This window comes from Lagopus muta, chromosome Z, assembly GCF_023343835.1.
Source record: "Lagopus muta isolate bLagMut1 chromosome Z, bLagMut1 primary, whole genome shotgun sequence".
Taxonomy (NCBI): Eukaryota; Metazoa; Chordata; class Aves; order Galliformes; family Phasianidae; genus Lagopus; species Lagopus muta.
The window spans coordinates 73,421,662-73,440,669 of NC_064472.1; the positions used below are offsets into that span (position 1 = coordinate 73,421,662).

Sequence of the window (19,008 nt, forward strand, 5' to 3'; positions counted from 1 at the left end):
TCAGCAAGTGTTGATGAATGTCAATGGGTGTCAGCTTCTACGCATGGAGGAATTCAACTCCACATGCTTGCTTCATCTGTATTTCTGTGTCAGTTGCCAGTTTGTCAGACTGCCCCTCCTGCTGCCATCTGTCACACAGCAACAAAACAGAATGGAATATTTTGGGAAGTTTGAACTTCTACTGTTATACCACCAACATCCACCTCTCATGCTGTGGGCCATCATATACTAGTCTATCTAGGCAGCTCATACTCATCATTACAGGTCGGCTTTTAGCTCCAGCTCTGGTGATATATTCATAGTTCTGCTCAGATAGAACCCAGAGGGGAACTCTCTCCATGCTTTGTCCAGTCCTGCTGGCAAGCCAAGCAGCAGAGCCAGCCCAAAAAGAGACACTAGAAGCTTGCTTGTGTGCTTGCTGCCGAGTCTCTGGGCAAGAAACTGGACAGGCAAGCAATGGGATATGGCACAATTTTACTTGTCACCCTGCTTCCAGGGGTCATGGACCCAAATGACACCAACACTCAGCCCAGGCATGCTCAATTGGAGCAGAGCATGGCTGTCTGTACCTCAGGCTCCTCCCCAGCTGAGCCATGTGGTCAAACACTCCTATACCTCAACAGGTCCAAAATTTAGGCAGACAAGAAAACTGGGAGCCAAGCTCTGATAGCGGTGTGCCTGCCTTTGTATGTCCACCCATGGAAGGGAATGGTACCTTTAACTTAGCTGTATGAGCAGGCAGGGGAAACAGTAAGTGCTGAAAATTACTCATGTATACTCAGGTATTCAGGTGCAGCACAGATCATTTCATTAAATGAAAACATCAGGAGGGATTTACAACTTTGCTACGATAATCATAAAAATAAGTAATAAAAATGTAGTATTTTAATGAAATTATTTGCTATTTGTTGGTTTTGATAGTACTTGGGTACTTACCTTACTCTCAAGTAAGATTATAAAAGCCCTGTACAGAAGTTAAGGAATGTATTTTTAGCCAAGAATTAAACTGTTTCTAACAACTATAAACGGACAACAGTTCTATTTCCAACATTTTCCCTTCAGTACTCTATGCCCTGCATATGCTAAAATTCAGAATCACAGATCTTTTTTAATTAGCTAACTGTTAGAACAAGGTCCAATTCAGTTGTCAGAATGAGCGTAACAAAAACTGAGGATTAATTTTAGCATATTTTGGAATGTGTTATTAGAAAGAGATGATGAAATATGCTCACAGAAAAGCAACACCAGCCCAAGTTTCTGGCTTGAACCCATTTCACCCTTGTTACAAGTGAACCTCTCCTCCACCCAGTCCTGTCAAGCAGAATATAGCAGAGCAGTAACATCCACTTCAGATGAAGAGTTTGTTGTGCACTTTTAATGTTGTAAAATCTTCCCTCTTAACAAAATATAGTCAGAACTGTGATTTCAGTGAGAAGAGGGGAGTACACTGATACAGAACCTGTACAGCCTATGATATCACTACTGCAAACAGATTTCTGAACTAATTCCAATGGAAGATGCTCCTCTTTAAAAATAGCCAAAAGGTTTTCAGCAATATTCAGTGTGCCTACCTCATGGCTAAAATCTGTTGCACTACTGCAAGTATACTGAGAAGGCTCAATCCCTTAATGGCACCTGTACCCTCTCTGTCCTTTCTCCATTTGTTTAGAAGGATCCCTCTTGCAAGAAAGAAGAAAGTAGTATCTCTGCTCTACAAAGGCCTTAACAGAAAGTTAAGGAAAGGGAAAGGCACAAAAATGCTTACGTATTCATTTGTATATGTGACAGTCTCTTTAAAACTACTTCTGTGCTCAACATATCAAGGAGGGCTATTTAGAAGTAGTACCAACAATACAAAGCTACAAGGGTCAACGGAACACGAAGAACTTCTTTACTCTGAGGGTGACAGAGCACTGGACCAGGTTGCACGGAGAGGTTGTGGAGTCTCCTTCTTTGGAAACATTCAAGACCCATCTGGACACCTACCTGTGCAACCTGCTGTAGGGAATGCCTTAGCAGGGGTTGGACTCAATGATCTCCAGAGGTACTTTCCAACCCCTACAACTGTGTGATTCTGTAAATAACTATGACCACAGAATCACGGGGCATAGAAGGGATTTCTGTAGACTACCTAGTCCAATCCCACACTAACACGTGTTCCCTGGAGTAGGTTGCAAAGCAAAGTGTCCAGGCAAGTCTCAAATGTCTCCAAAGAGACTCCATGACCTCCCTGGGCAACCTGTTCCAGTGCTCCATCACCCTCAAAGATGTTTTTTTCTCATGTTCTCAGAGACATTTTCTGTAAGCATTTTTAAAAATGCTTGATTAAAATAAAGCCTGGAAAGACTTCACTGTAAAGAATTACTTGTTTAAGAATGTGAACTAGTAAGTCTGAAAATGAACTTGGCATGGAAGAAACAGGGCAATAAATAGGACTGTGACCCTGGGTTTCAGGAAAGTCAGTTTTGACCTCTTAAATCCCATGTGAACATTGGAGGGTAAGGGGAGCCCAAGAGAGCTGGTTAAATATCAAGCCTTCTTCCATGCTCAAGATCAGTGTATACCTAAGAGTAAGAAATCAGACAAAGGTGACAGGACACCACATGGGATGAGCAAATGGAAAAACTCATCTGGAAGCAGAAAGTTTATGGAATACGGAAGGAGGGTCTGTCCACTGCAGAGGAATATAGGAACACTGTCAGGGCACACACAAATGCAGCAAGAAAGGCTGAGGCCCACTTAGAACTACCTCTGGTGAGGGAGATCAAGAACAAGAAACAAGAAATATCAGTAGCAAAATGAAGGCTGCTGCTGGCTGGGTAAACGACAGAAGAACAGTGGATATAGGGTACACTGACTTCAGCTTGACACTGGTTTTGGACAATGCCTCCAACTGCATCCTCATAGGCAAGTTTAGGAAGTGATGGAAGGAATAGATGAGTGGACACTGAGGTGGACTGAAAATTGACAGACTATCAGCACGTAGAATGTCGTGACATACTACAAACACAGAGTTCGGCTGGAGTCCTACAGCTGGCAGTGTTCCCCAAAGGAACTGGTTTTTAATATCATCACCGGTGACCTGGATGAAGAAATAGAGTGCACCCTCAGCAAGTTTGCTAATGGCACAAAGCAGGGAGGGGTGACATGCCAGGAGGCTGTGATACCATTCAGCAAAGCCTGGACAGGCTGGAGGGCTGGGCGGAACGGAATCTGATGAGGTTTAACAAAAGCACGTGTAAAATCCTACATAGAATAACTCCACACATCAGTACAGATTAGGTGCTCTGCAGAGGAGGATGTAGGTATCCTGATGGACAACGGGAAGACCATGAGCCAGCAGTGCACCCTTGTGGCCAAGAAGGCCAATGGTACCCAGGAGTGCATTAAAAAGAACACGACCAGCTGGTAAGTGAGGTGGTTCTAAAGTAACACAGGGCCTATCAGACCAGTCCTGAAATACCTTGTACTTAATACAATATTATTGCATTTTCATATAAGCTAACAATTGCATATGTGTTTTGGAGAAGAAACTTTACAGGAACTCTTAAATATCCCAATGATATTTTTATTATTCATTTCAGCATTTTTGTACATCACACAGAGCTTAAGAGCATGACTATAAAAATCAATCACTACCTTTATTTACCTTTTCAATTCACAGAAGAGTTTAAGAGCTGAGCAACTTACACAAAAGTGATAATACTTAAGATTTTCCAAGGTCATGACAATGGTAAATAACTCTCACATTTAATTCTTGATGTTAAGAACTGTGAACTTCATCAGGCACAGAGGCCCTTTAAAGTAACTTTTTTAACATTTTTCTATAGTCCTTTTCTTTCACATTACTTGACACATTTACATTTTCAGTTCTGAGCTGCCCAATGATCTCAACCCATTCTGTAGTTCCCACAACACACACAAGCAACTGCAGGCATCCATTTGGGTCCCCTCTTCTCTGAGAATAAAGTCAGACCATGAGGTGAATTTATCAGATTGTGTAAGTATATTCTCAACATTTCTATGTAAACAGAAGTCAGAAAACCTTCAGTAAGGGCAGTATTTCCTTCAGAATAATAAAGAACAGATTTTGTGAGAAATGTAAAGAGCCAATGCGCTCAATACAATACTCTACTGTAATTCCCTCAAAGACTGAAATACAGCATTAATGTTTGCTACAACAGCATTTATGTATAGTGAACTGGCTTAATGAATAGGAAGTAGAAGTGATTTATTGCAAAGAGTAGATTTTAGACAAACACATATTTAGAAGACCAGTTTGCTACGATTTTATTTAAATGAGTTTGATGTTTTCATGCAATATTTGCACTTAAATAATCATGACAAACAACAGAAGTGGTAAAAGAATGCACTACTTAGAGACCTTAGTGAATATACAAAAAACTCAGCATTATAGGTCATACTTTCCCAAAATACTGCAGCAGCCAAAACACAGTGATATGCCTTACAAGGGCATAGGAATGTAGCTCAGAAATCACACAGGAACTACCCATTTCCTTTAATTTCACAAACAAGACAAAAGCAATGTTCAACCCCACACATTGATTTTTCCAATAATGTTTATACAGTACCTTGAGTTTTACTCAAATACTAAAAGTCAGACACATCATTTATTTAGTAAACAAGTATGTGGTAAACGTCTATTACATTTCCCTTGGTTTTACCTGGAGTAGCCATGTTATTTAAAAGTGGGCAGGTTTGGCACTTTTATACTGATGTCACCAATATTAATATTTCTTGGGATCTCTGGCAGATTCATATTCTTTACAGCTGAAACAGCCCGGGCTGGAGCTCCTGCTAAACCAGCCTGTGTACAAAGTGAGGAAAAACATAAGTCAGGAAAAGCTGGATACAAGAACATTCAATAGCAGTACACACAGACAACTGATGTTCTCAAGTATTTCCATGGTTTTACACAATTAGAAAGACCACATGGTAATTGTGTTTGGAATGAAATGGGTTATTTGGATATATTAATCCAGAAAGAGAAAACAGTTCACACATTTCTTCTTTTATGGTAAAACATATACTGTCAACTTGATGGAAATGTATGCAGGGAGGAATAGGAGGCTTATCCACCTGTGTGTAATGCATAGGTTATTGAAGATACAATCTTGAGACACTTAAAGCCCAGTGTACTATCTTTGTTTCTCATCTATACTAAGAGTTCACACTGATCACAGTTGACTAATGCTGGCTACAGGCTCAGTACGTGTAACCTCAAAGTAACAAGTTACCCAGTGTCAGTTAAACCAAATTACTTATCTACAAGCATATGAATATGAGGTAATTCAAGGTGGCTTGGCCTGAAATGAAAAGGATAAAATCTTTGCATTTAGGTGATACAGATTTTATTTTTATTATTACTAATAAATTTAATATATTTATTATTAATAATAATTCTTTTTTATATTTTTATTTTGGTCTTTACAAGCAGGCTTAAAAATATTCACAACCATAGAACCATAAAAATGATCTTCAGAACCACTACAGTTGTACACTGTAGCATCTTGCAGGCCTTGTAAAAAAAGGAGCAATCTACAAGAATCAAAGCAACATGTCAAGAACTGGTTAAGAAAGACTAAACGTAAACTGATGGTCCTTCTTTAAATTTGATTTTACTTAAGAGTGTCAAGGACTGAAGAAATCAGTGCACTTGGACACAAAGTAATTCTGAGCAATAAATCTGGCACTTCAAAAGGAGAAAAACTTCTGGAAAAGTTTTCTATCTCTACCTTTAATTATTAAATAATGTTTGTAGGTAACTACTGCTCAGTGTGTAACCCTTCCAGATTCAAATTCTTCACTGAAATTCATTGTAATTACAAGGGTGTAATGAAACTGTGGAGTAAATTCTAATTCTTTGGTGCCCACCTCCACAGCTACACAAAAGGTGACAGGCACCTCATACACTCCTGAGATAACAACACTGAAGACTGTGCATAAATACTTCTTCCCTTTTACTACTCTCTTAATAAAGAAGTGAATGTGAGGTCAAATCAACATTAGGTTTCCACTATAAACCCTACCTACAGTTCAGCTGCAGATATGTACACTATCTCTGTACACTATAAAGGCTGGATGTTGTGTAAAGGCTGGATGTTGTGTTGAGGGACATGGTTTAGTGGGAGCTACTGGGAATAGGTGAACGGTTGGACTGGATGATCTTGAAGGTCTTTTCCAACCTTGGTGATTCTATGATTCTATCTCCTTCTCCCTTCAAAAATAAAACCCAGGGTTAAACTAAAATCAATTTTAAAGTTTCTGACTTTGAACTAAAACACTTATACCATGTGGAAAAGCTGGAGTCTTACAGATCCCTAGGTGTCAGTCACAGGAGGATTCTCAGTACCAGGAACACAGACCAGAAAGCCACAAGTCACCTGCTGCATACACACCCTGCCAAACCCATATCAGATGTGCCTACGTTGGGAAAAAGATGAGGAGGTAGAGGAGAAAGCTCAGGAAATCTTAAATCTCTTATAACCAAACAGTTTGCTCTCACTTGGTCCCTCACATAATCCCAATGATCAGTTTTCAGCTGTATGGCTAACTGAATCTGTAAAAGTGCAAGGAAATATTTTTAAAGCCTCTTTTTCCTCGGTTTCCGTTCATATCACCAAGAGTTCAGGTCATGTAATTCAAAGCTTTCAGTTTCAATCCCTTCATGAAGGGGCAGCTACGGACCTAACACTAGCAGTATTAGGAAATGCAAGTCGCCAAAATCTGTAACCTTTAATCTGCCATGTCTTAAAGGAACAGCATTAGAACACATCTTTGAGGAGAAACAAAAATGGGGCAATGTAAACTGTTTTCCATAGAGGAGATGAAAATAATAATAAAGTAGTAACGAAAGCAATGAATTATACAATCTGTAACTGAAACAGTGAAAAACCAGAAAAATATCATTAAGTTATGGGCATGGTCCACATAAACAGGCATGGCTGGCAATTCAAGAGAGATGTCTTCTAAGTGACTAGGATGGAAAGTCTTTACCCTTACTTAATGAAAGTTAATTACTCTTAATGAACAAATAAAAGTTTTAGTACAACTGGTCATCACTTTTACCTACCTGCAGCTATCCTCTTTACACAGACTTACAGTCCCTGCCTCCCGCCCCAATGGCTTAGGATACAATGGAGACACAATTGAGAATTATTCAGGACACCACAATTGACATGACCATTGCTCTTTCTCCCCCTCTGACTTCCAACAGTCACATTTCTTTAGGATCATTTTGGATGGGGATCAACAGAGATCCCTAACAAAAGCACTACGAATTTCAGATCACACCTTTTTTTGGAAAGCAAGATTGTCCTTCACTGCCATATACTGCAGTGGAGATTTTCTTATAGACCTCAGTTATCCACAGTGGCAGTCTTTTCTCCTGTTATTGTCTATATTAAGTCGTTCAGTGTGTATAAATACGCACAGCACAATGCCGTTCATCAAAATTCATGTCAGCTCTATAAAGGATAACACACAGTAATCTGAGAGCAAGAATTTGTAAAAAATATCTAACAAAACTGAGTATACTGATAAGTACTTAAACGTCAGAACTGGATAACTAACACATTATCCCAAACACGATTACATCTGCATTTATGTAGTCCTTTCATTTATTTACCCCTTACTGAAAGTGAAATATTTTAGAAACACAAAGATTCTACAGAGAGATTTTCAGACCATTGTGTTTTTGAGCAGCTTTATAGAGGTACCTGATTAAAAGGGCCACCTCTGTGACATTGCATTGGACATGTTTCAACTGCCTTTATCACGAAATAATTCAGCAGGTATCTTGGTGAGGTGCAAAGAAAAACTGTTTCACTTTGAACAAGAAATCAAAACACACAAGCTTTTATCATGCAGTGAACGATGGATTGTCTGTCACAGCAAGCAAATGACTTGAGCAAGTGAAAATGAAACTTCTGATGACACGTTAATGAAATTTCAGAAATACAGTACAAATTGCATAAAGCTGGTATTACAAATAGCCAATACACCAGATTTCTGCCATAGCTGCTCTGTATTCTCAAATTCCTTTCTTATCAAAGGTTGTACTTGAATCTTGAAATACTGTATATTATTATTTTAGTTACTGCAAAAAAAAAAATGCTTGTGAACATGGTTATACACTTTTAGAGCAAAAGAACAATGTCATAAATGCAAAATAATGCTATTTTAAAGATTGGAATAGAAACATTTAATAACAAATCTTGTTCCAACAGTCCTAGTACATAAAGTGAGAAATATTAAATGTTGCTAGTTTGCTTAGGTCATTATTTATTATTATGGGTATTAATTTTCTTCATTGTTATCATCACCTTTTCTTATAACGCCCCACTAGTAGCACTACATGAAAGTAAACCCAGAAACATTGTTTCACTAAAAAAAAAAAATAATAAAAAATAAAAAAATCAAACTGGGGAAAGCACTGTATATCACAGATTTATTTCTTATGTACATTGAAAAAAAAACCAACAATTCAGACTTCACCCCAAACAGAGCTAGCTATCACTAGAATAAGCATTTAGAAATATACAACCTACTGGAAAACAAAATAATGCAGGCTAAAGCTTTGCAAAATAAGCCATCCTTTTCTGAGGTATGCTGCAGGTACAAGGATCTCTCTGCTGCTAGTTTTTCATACTAGTGCTTCTTTCTGGAACAAGTATGACTTCAAAGCAGCAAGATTATGAAAGAATGAAAGGATGCAATGCATAATATAAAGGAATGATTATGTCCTCTGCTTATGAGGTTAAATAAATGAACATAATTAGAGAAAAAACAAAATGAAGTCTGAAGGAATATCAAAATGAGGCCAAACAGATAAGAAGACTTAAGGACGTACTCTTAGAAATTTTAAGCACTTGAATCACAAAGAATAATGGATGGGAATGATTTTCTTTTGTTTGTTTATTTTTCATTGCCAGACCCAAAAATAAAAACAGAACATGTGTGAGCAGAACACAGAACACACAAATAAATAAATAAAATAAAACCTGAAATCAAGCTCCCTACCACTACAATGAAACATGGATTATACGCTTCAGGTGTTGACATATTAGGCAGAAGAAGGTAACTTCTTTGATTTTCATGTGCTGTAACATACTCCAAATTTAGGTTAAAAGTTTCATACTACCCAAAAATGGCTTTGGCTAACGCTTTATAATTTACTGATACTAAAAGCAATTACAGAAGTATATTTACTAAGTTTTAAAGGCTTTTCCTGGAAAGATCATGTAAAATCCAAGAGCAAAGTTATTTATAAATTAAATAAACTTTGTCTGCATAAGCTCCAGATATTTAAACTACCTGAAGTTCAAATACATAGATACTTAAAATGAATGGAAATGAATTTTGAAATAGTGCCACTAATGTTGACTGACATTCAAACCATTGAGCTGAACTAAATGTTTTCAACAAAAATGACAAGGGGGACAACGACCAAAACTGAACTTCAAACATACGTTTTTCTCCTCCTTTCCCTGTTGTATTCAGTGACCAGGGGTACCAAGATACCTTAAAGCAAAATCTGGCCATTCAGATGATAAGGGCAGCAAATGTACATCTGAATTTCTGCACGTGGCAACCACCTTTTTCATTTTACATTTGACACACTTAAGGATTCACAGAAGAATCTTGGTATTTCTTCATCGTCTTTACAAATCAGACTGATGATTTCATTTGACATGTATAAAACTGGATTGGCAAGTTTTCTTTTTAAGTTTGGTTTACCTGAAATTTACTCTAAAACTTAATTTCTCTTTGAAAGCCGGTTGTTTGCTTTTATTTGGAGGAGAATTCTTCTTTCCCAGTTTAGATTTTCCTATCAGAAAGGTATTTTGATGGTATCGTCACACTGTGTTTTGCTATCCTTGTATGCAATTTCTATTCAGATCAGTTTTGCAGCTTTTTAAAAAATTCGTGCAAGTTCATGTTTCCTTGTTTCTTAAACAATGATACAAAGAAAAGTTAAATTCCAAAATGCAGCAAGAGAAATAAAATAAAAAATATGATGTCAATGGAAAGCTAGTAAAATACACTATAGCCAATAAAAAGATGAGAGAACTACAAGAAGAAACTAGCACAAAAAGTAGGCTACATAGACTAGTATGGGTATTTTTACACATAATTTTTGAGTCTGGCCTACATGATTTATTGCCTTTGACATCATTTTGCTTTCCCTTTTTGTTAAAAGTACATTTTTTCTCAAAGTCAGCAATACCTTTGTCTACCTGTCCTGTCTGGGAGACTGAAAGATAAAGGTCTGTAAGAGAGAAGAATGAAAGAGCTAGAAAAGATCAGGATGTTCGGAAAAAAATGAGGTCCAACTTAAAAGTCTAAATCACACATAGTTGAACACTCCAAATAGAGAAAAGGTAGCACAGATTTACCTACAGTAAGTTCAGAGGCACTGGATAAAATCCCAAAGATCCCTCTCCCAGAAATTCCCCCTCTTAATCACAATGATCAGTTGGCTTCAGAAGACTTGACCAGAAATCCATTCACAGACAAACACTAACACTTTAAGGTAAGGAAATGTAGTAAAGACAACATTTCTCAGAATAAAAAAGCAATTTCCTTCATAGCTCATCCCCGCAACGTTAGGAGCTGAATCAGAAATCAAAGCTACGGATGCCATCACAGTAATTTAAACAAATAATTTCTGCTGAAAGGATCAAGAAATCCTTTGAGCTGATAATATTTACAAATTTTTGTAAATTAAATAAACATGATTTAACTCCTTTGCTAAGCTCCAATTGACAGTCTCTTTTGAAACCCAATGTAAAACTAATCAAATGTCAAATGGCTGGATTTTGTATACTATGGAAAGTTGGGTGGGTACACTATGAAATTTAGAATATTTCTGTAAATGGAGCTCACTTACAATTGTATAGCATTCATCTCTTTGGGCTACAAACATAAAGGCAATTCAACCTTAACACAGCTATTTTATGGATGCAAGAACCACAACTGAGGTCGAAGAAGCTGAATAGAGTAACGTGTGAGTGCTGTGGCATAGGTGGCAGTCCTATGAACTATGGACGGAATAAACAAAAAAATCTGACTTTTAAAAAATATTTCATTCTTTTTGAAGAAATAAAAGGATCTGCTAGTTTTGATTTCTTTGTGTCAAGCATTAAAAATATTATTAATGAGTTATTACCACTTTTTATTTACACAAGCTGAATTTGATACTCTGTTGGAAGGACATGTTCAGGAAAGACATGTTGAAAGATTTACAATCTTGGTCAAAAAGGCAAAAGGAAAAGAAATAGCAACCAGATAATTTCTGATGAGATTCATGCAACAAATGATTAATGGAACTATTTATCAGGTATTGTGAAGTATCACAGTATTACAGTAACTGCTACATTTGAGAAGAAACAGTCACTGAGTTAAAAAAATGAATTTCTGGTGAGCAGGACTGACTCTATTCCAGTCACCAAGTGTTTTTGTTTATCACTGCTGCTTCTTTGCCTTCTGTAATTCACTGCTGAACATAAAAGAGTAAGTTGCTATTTGCCCTGCACATACTGTGACTTCTAGGCTTTGTGCTTTGTTTAGTACTTTTTGTTTTTTTAATCTTCTATGGCCTAATTTTCTTCCATAAGTACCTTAAAAGAAAGAATGACTTACTGGTGGGTAATGGAAAACATAAAATTTTGTAAATGCATTTCAGGGCCTAGTGAGAGACTACTCTCCAGACAGTTTGGTAACAGAATAAATATAATTAAGGAAAAACACTTCAATTAAACACTTTTAGTTGAAACTTGTATGTGCATTAACACATGGTAGAACACAGCTGCTTGACTAAGTTCAGCTTTTGGGATACCATGTTAGTCTTCCATCAAAAAAGTAAAGATAAATGTATTCAGAGATTACTCAAACATAGCAATAATTTACTAGATTTCCATGTAATCAACAAGTCATTCTAAGTTTGCAGATGTTAAAATGAATGTATTGGACATCTTCAAAATCTGTAATGCAGTCTTTCTCCACATATGTTGCCAGGCACAATGTCGTATCATGCACAGCTTTTTACAAAGCGTTGTTCTGTTCTTGGAAATAGCTTGGAAGTAAAACAGACAACTTAGTGTATCAAAAGACTCAAGATGATGCAATGTGAGATTCTAGAATTAGGAGAACAGTATACATTGTACCACAAAAAAAAAAAAAAAGTATGACAAATTAACTTCTCTTCTGGTTCGTAAATCAAAACTAGGAAGTTCTGTGTCTTCCTCTCAAATGTCATTTAGTTCATATTTATGCCACCTGTGATTCTTCAATCCATTCAGCTGACCTCAGGTTTAGACAGAGTCTCCAATTTAAGCAGAAGTTTGCTTTCAAATTTGAAAAATAAGCTCTGAAAATCAGATTATATGTTCTTTTGTAGAACTACTCTGATCAGTAAGAATCATTCATAGCCTTAGCTAAGATATACTGTTGATATTTTAGCTAACATGACAAGCCTGATAATGTTTTAAGAAAGTAGCATTTAGTCACATAGCTAAAATAATTCTGAAATCCCTTCTCATTCTAGATTTCTCTCCTAAACACAAATTCAACAGTATAAAAGGCAAGCATTTTAATATCCAGATTCACAAGCTGCAAAGTTTAACATGGAATTACAAGTACATCTTGTCATCTGCTTCACAAGTGTGCATCTTTTCTACTTGACAAGAGGAAAGGGATTCCCTCAAGTTACACAACTGTCCCTTGCTCAGACTAGTATGTACACACAGCAAATTTCATCTTCTCTCTGAAGTCCACTCAACTAACAACAAATGTTCATATTACCAACAGGACAGAATTCATATTTAATTTAAAGTGCCTACAACTGGGTTGTAATTTCTATCAAGTCCAATTTATTATTTTACGTTGCAGTATTTTTGTGCATTAAATATACTGCCATTTATTTCAGCAGATAGAAGCATACTAGTAGACAGGAATATGTTATCTACACACTTCAGATCTTCATATAAATTCATTTGTTGTAATGATTAGTGATTTCCAACACAGTAAATACTCTGGAAATAAAATGCTTTCTGCAAGAGAAACTCACAGAACTACAGGTGTATCTCAATAGCAACAACATGTTCTGCTACTAGATACACACAGCAAAATCTAAGCAGCAACTCCTCTAAGCAATTACTGCATATGCAGAAAAGGTACAGTATACTAACTTAATGACAGATTGTGAATTTTCACTATTTATAAGCAAGGAGCTTGAAGGATAAGCAGTTTTATATAGCATGCATTTACTACAATCATGTTTTTAGTTTAGACACTACACAGCACTGCTTCATTCTTACCTCAGATTTTTCCAGTTTATTCTGAGCATCAATCTGAGTGACAATTTCATTCATGTTGGTCTCCAGAACCATTCCACCCATAACCATTTCAGCCAATATATTATGGACCTAAAAAGAAGACCATAAGAAAATTCTAAAACGTCCTATACACAGCTGGACAGATGATGTCTAAATTCATCAATCCAAGAGCACGTACATTCCATCAGTCAATTAATCTTAGCACATTCTTTGAAACAATCTGGGCACGAAGCTTATAACATGCTGTTCACAACCTCAATATGCTTTTTGCTCATAGTTCTTTCATCACAAATCTCAACAGCTATACCACTTTCCCAATCAGTGCTAGCCAAATGAACTTTGTCATTCATCTTTCTTTTAGTATGCTTTCTACCCAAGGATATTAGAACAAGAGTTGTACTTATTGTCAGTAGTAAAGCAAAGAAGCAAGCTCTAGAATATTAACAGATTTCTCAGAAACAGTTCTGTAAATCTGTGAAGGATGAGATGCATAATGACATTCACTCACATTTACCAAGGGTAGGCTTGGAAGCAGAGGTAATACATCTGAACATAGAAAATCACAGAATCATAGAATCACCAAAGCTGGAAAAGACCTCCAAGATCATCCAGTCCAACTGTCCGCCTACCACTGGTATTTCCCACTAAGCCATGTCCCTGTTCAGAGATTCTTCCTAACATCCAACCCAAACCTCCCCGGCACAACTTCAGGTCGTTCCCTCTCATCCTATCAGTAGTTACACAGGAGAAGAAGCTGACCCCACCTCACCACAACCTCCTGTCAAGGAGTTGTAGAGGGTGACAAGGTCTCCCTTGAGCCTCCTCTTCTCCAGACTAAACAATCCCTGTCCCATTGACCACAGACATGAAGACTTCAGCATCTAGGACCGGGACAGATAGTCGGGATTGAAACTGAAAGATTGAGTGAGCCAAACAATGATGTTAATGAAATCGGTGAGTTTAAAATCCTTTTTCCCTGTAACTCTGGTTTTAGAATGTGAGCTTTGGTTCACAAACCTCTGAGTCAGGGTCTGTATCTGCAGACCTGACAACTTTTTCTTTTTTTTTAAATGCATGCTTCTACATACTTTCTACCAAAACTCCTCACCAAATACATAATGTAAAATTTTGCAAGCCCACTATAATTCTGAAGACACATAGGTTACACATAATTACTTCTATGAAATAAAAAAATTGTACACTATGATACTTTAAAGCATAATTCTGCTATTACTCAAAATATTCTTGCAATTTCCCTGTGGATCAAGGACAGAAGTAAATCCTTAAATCAGGCACATCCAACCTGCAGCCTGTGGGCCCCATACAGCCCAGCACAGCTCCAATGCAGCTGGTCCCCAACCCTGTGACATCAGGGCACAGCTCAGCCCCACTTGGAAGCCCAGCTCCTCCACACCAGCCCAACATCAGTGTGCAAATATTACTTGTGAATTTTCACATATAGAGTTGCAATCTAAAATGTGATCATGTCTCCCTACCAAACTTGTATAAGACCTCTCTTACCAGAGAGAAATATCTCTCACTTCCCTATCACACCTTATTCAAATCATTGCTTTTGACACTATATACATTTGCAAACAACTATTCTGAAGCACAAAGTATAGAAAGAGCAAAATATTACCAAAACTCTACTGAACATCTTGAGAACTGACTAAGAATTGCAACCACTGCCATCAAACCAACCTGACATATTCGTTTCACAAAAACAAGGTCAAATATCCTACTATTTATCTGTTTTTTTTGCTGCTCTCTTTTTTATGTTTCAATTTAAAAAAAAATTAAAGAAAACAAATTTTGTTACTTCATATGCATCAACTAGATTGAATATTCAATGAGGGTTTTCTGGAAGTGACACCTCTTGTTTTATTATGTTGGCCCACGATGTCAGAAGTGGATGCTGATGGTATGTTAGCAGAGACTGAACATTCCCACCAATATTCCATTCCATGTTGTTGCTATGAGAGAGATGGCAGCAGAAGGGCAGTCTGACAAAACGCTGTCTGACATGGAGGTGCGTATGAAGCAAAGGTGTGGAAATGAATCTCTCCATGCAGAAAAAAATGGCACCCATCAGCATTCAGCAATGGGTGAACAACTGCGTGGTGCGTTTCAGCAGTGGTGACAGTGACAGTGGGTCACCTCCACTGGTATAGATCAGTGCACAGTTTCACAAGCAGGAGAGGCATACAGGCTCTCTTTTGTCAGTGGCAAAAATGCATAGCTAATGGTGGTGACTTTGCTAAAAAACCGTTCTGTAGCTGAGAACCTGCTCTATCAAACTGTTATTGTGCTCTTTGTATCTGTTGTAGTTTCCAGTGAAATAAATATGAGGCATTACTTTTGGACATACACATTACATATGGATGTCACATGGCCCAAGCAAGCCAAAAGGTTGGACATAATATGAAAGTGATGCAAAATAATTCTTCTGCCTTGTGATGAAGTTAATTGAAAGCTTTCTAACATCACAGTATAAACATGGTAATCTAACATTAATACACTCCACGCTGACAATCCAAATGCACTGAAAGGGGTTACCAACATTTACTTCCTTTTACTAAAAACTTACTCTCACTCATTACAGAAGAAAAAGGCTTACAGCCCTTAACAAACAAGAGTTAGCATCTGCAATGCATGCACACAGCCTTGTGAGTTTCCATTTGGCTAGCAACTTGCAAAGAATGATTTTATAAATTACTAATGGAAGTTATAATGTATTCAAAATAATTAATTTTAAAAGAAACTGGTCTTTCAATCAATTCCCATTTCTTCTGACACAGAACACCAACAAGTTAACAACAACCATTATCACAGACCCCATTCTGACAGCACCACATCTGTGCTCTTGGTGGCGGACATACAGACAACCCACTTGAAAGCAGTCTAACTAAAGATGCTGTAGAACAGAGTTTTAAGGCAATTAAAGTTCCTTCTTACTGTCCTCTAGCCAGCAGAGAACTTCACAGAACAAGCCATGGAAGCCTAACAGAAGAGAACAGGAGCATATAAAAGAGCAGCTCTTGGTCTTTTCAGATTGTTCATTTCCATCTTAAAATAATATTTAAAAACGAGTGATATTTTCACCCTCCCCCCAAAGAAGTCTATCAGGTAATTTCTTTCTAACATACTGATGCAACATACTGGAACTCTGATACAACAGGCTGAACTGCGTTTCCAATCTACTCCAAAATGACTGAATAGAATAAGCAGTGTTATCTAGTTCACCATAAGTAGATTAAAAGGTGCACTTAAGAATAAGTGTAATTCCCTCATGTCAGTTTTGGTGGCTACTTATAAAATACAACAGTAAGCTATTACAGCCTTGTCAACACCACTAATAAAAAAGATCATTTTTTCCCTCTACAGCACTGACACAGTAAATAAACAAATGTACTAGACTATTTAATACACTGTGTACAGTTCAGGAACTAACTAATGCAAGAAAGGCATTAATAAACTGGAGCCAATTCAGCACAGGGCTACCAAGATAGAATAGTCAAAGTGTGCAAAGATGCTGGGGGACCAGAGCTGGGAGCACCCAGCAGCACACCAGTGCTCTCGCAGGGTTTGTGAGCAGCTGGACTGAGCCCTTCTCAGTGGGACACAACAGGAGGGCAAGGGGCTGACACGGGGAAACCTTTCCCCAGGAGTGGAGGAGTCTGGGGACGCAGGCTGCCCAGGGCTGTGCAGGCTCCCTCCTGCCTTAGTGGTCTGGTCTTACCCCAGGGCTGACCCTGCTGGCAGCAGGTCCAGACAGCAGCCTGCTCCTGACATCCATATTGGAATTATCCTATGATTTTATGGCACAGGCATGCTACTACATGATGTGGAAACAGTTTCATTAGTACAAACAAATGCTGGAGAGCCAGGAACAAATTCAAATTTCTGGAAGAAGTTAGACGCAGGGAATTACAGACAATTTAAATGTTAGGCAGATGTTAGCAAAACTAATTGTACCACAAGTAACCTTCAGTATTAGTTATGAGGCACTGAATTCTACAATACGAAAAGCACTTTAAAAACACTTTAAAAACTCAGATTTTATTTTCAACAGCCTGCTAGAAGATGCAGAGGTAATGCTCAAGAGAAGTCAGTAAGAGGCCCAGGTAACATCAGTTTAAGGTAGCAGCTGTTCAAGGTGCCCACAGTAAGTGCACATTTCAGCTCTGTGTGTATCACAATAGAAACTGAAATGACATTTTTATTCAAAAATAATAGAAATTAATAAAAAAAAAGAAATGAAATTTTTTCATCATTTCCTGATACTCACACATTCACCACAACACAATCTCAGGAGTTTGTAAAAGGTAATGTAGCACAGTATTCCAGAAAACTTTTCAAAAATCAGCTATGCATTTTTTAACACAGAATAACACAAGATATAGTGGTAACCAATTAAAAAAGATAAATTATTTGAATCTCTGAATAAAGTAGTTTCACATCAGCATCAGTCTTAAAGGACAGATCACATACCAACATTATTTCTCAACACAGTAAATACTTTCCATAACACTGGCAGATATACAAGCATCCAAACAAATTTCCAGAAGTTTTAGAAAACAATTCCATTAATGTTCACGTTTTCCATCACCACTTACTTAGTCTGAAAGAGACATTAGACATCACTGAGTACCCTCGCTTAGCCCAGGAACAGCAATATACTTGTATGACTGGCGTTAACACCCAGCCTTTCATAGATATTGCCATTAGAAGAATAATGAAGACTATAGGTTCCCTCTTTCTCACATACACAAAAAAGCTCATAATCAAGTTGGTAATGTTTGTCTGAATGAACTATTATCATCACAGGCAGACAAAAGAGCAGGGATATAATTTTTTTTCCACAGCAGACCAGTACATAGATAAAGACTTATATTTCTGTGATCAAGGTAATACCTTCCTCATTCTTCACAGCCATAAAGAAACAGCTTATTTCATTTAGCTTTCATGCTTTTGCTTTATTATCATGATGTGCTCAGAAAGTATTCTATCAGAGTACAGTACCATGAATTATGGCTGAACAGATGATTCAGTGTTGCATATCTGGTGTTCAGCATTACAGAATATGTTCATTGTAATATTTACTATTCCAAGATATCAGTTTAAAAAAAAAAAAAAGAAACAAAAAAAAATTTACTTTTGCTCAAGGATGCTTAAAAAACATTATTAATCCGAAACAAAACCTATACAGCTCGTTACCCAGCTCTAAGCATCCATCAGTTGACACCTTTAAAAAAATCTTAGAACTATGTATCCTGATACATTCTGCTTCCAAATATCTCCAGTTTAGGAATTTCTGAAAACAGACTGCTGTTTGTTGTAGTGCTATTGTACTGCATAGCTCTTGTCATATTTATCTTTGAGTAATAACTCCAACCACCTTTGAACCTATTCATAGTACTATGGTACTATGTAATACTAAGGTAACCCTGACAAAAATGTGACAATGGAGCTCCATAATTTAATTATAAATCATGAAAAATATGTAGTTTTCTTAATTTTAAACTTACTTCATGCAAATTCTATCTGCTAATGTGAGAGAAAGACAATTGTTTGTCTCCTTCCTGCTCATCACATTCAGAATCACAGAATCACAGAATGAGTTGGGTTGGAAGGGACCTTAAAGCTCACC

General features: G+C 37.2%; 1 protein-coding gene across 2 annotated transcripts in view; it reads right to left on the minus strand.

Annotated features, from left to right (window-relative positions):
- Positions 1 to 3,552: 3,552 nt before the first annotated feature.
- AP3S1 (adaptor related protein complex 3 subunit sigma 1) overlaps positions 3,553 to 19,008 on the minus strand; it is a 30,727-nt gene continuing 15,271 nt past the window's right edge. Inside the window, exons 5-7 of one of the 2 annotated variants that reach the window (XM_048932105.1) lie at positions 13,341 to 13,448; positions 10,250 to 10,291; positions 4,745 to 4,828 (exon numbers count right to left, since the gene is read on the minus strand). In XM_048932105.1, coding sequence (XP_048788062.1) covers positions 10,256 to 10,291; positions 13,341 to 13,448 — 144 coding nt within the window. In that variant the 3' untranslated portion in view covers positions 4,745 to 4,828; positions 10,250 to 10,255. Of the gene's footprint in view, positions 4,829 to 10,249; positions 10,292 to 13,340; positions 13,449 to 19,008 lie in introns of both variants that reach the window. The other variant, XM_048932104.1, reaches the window with a different exon arrangement.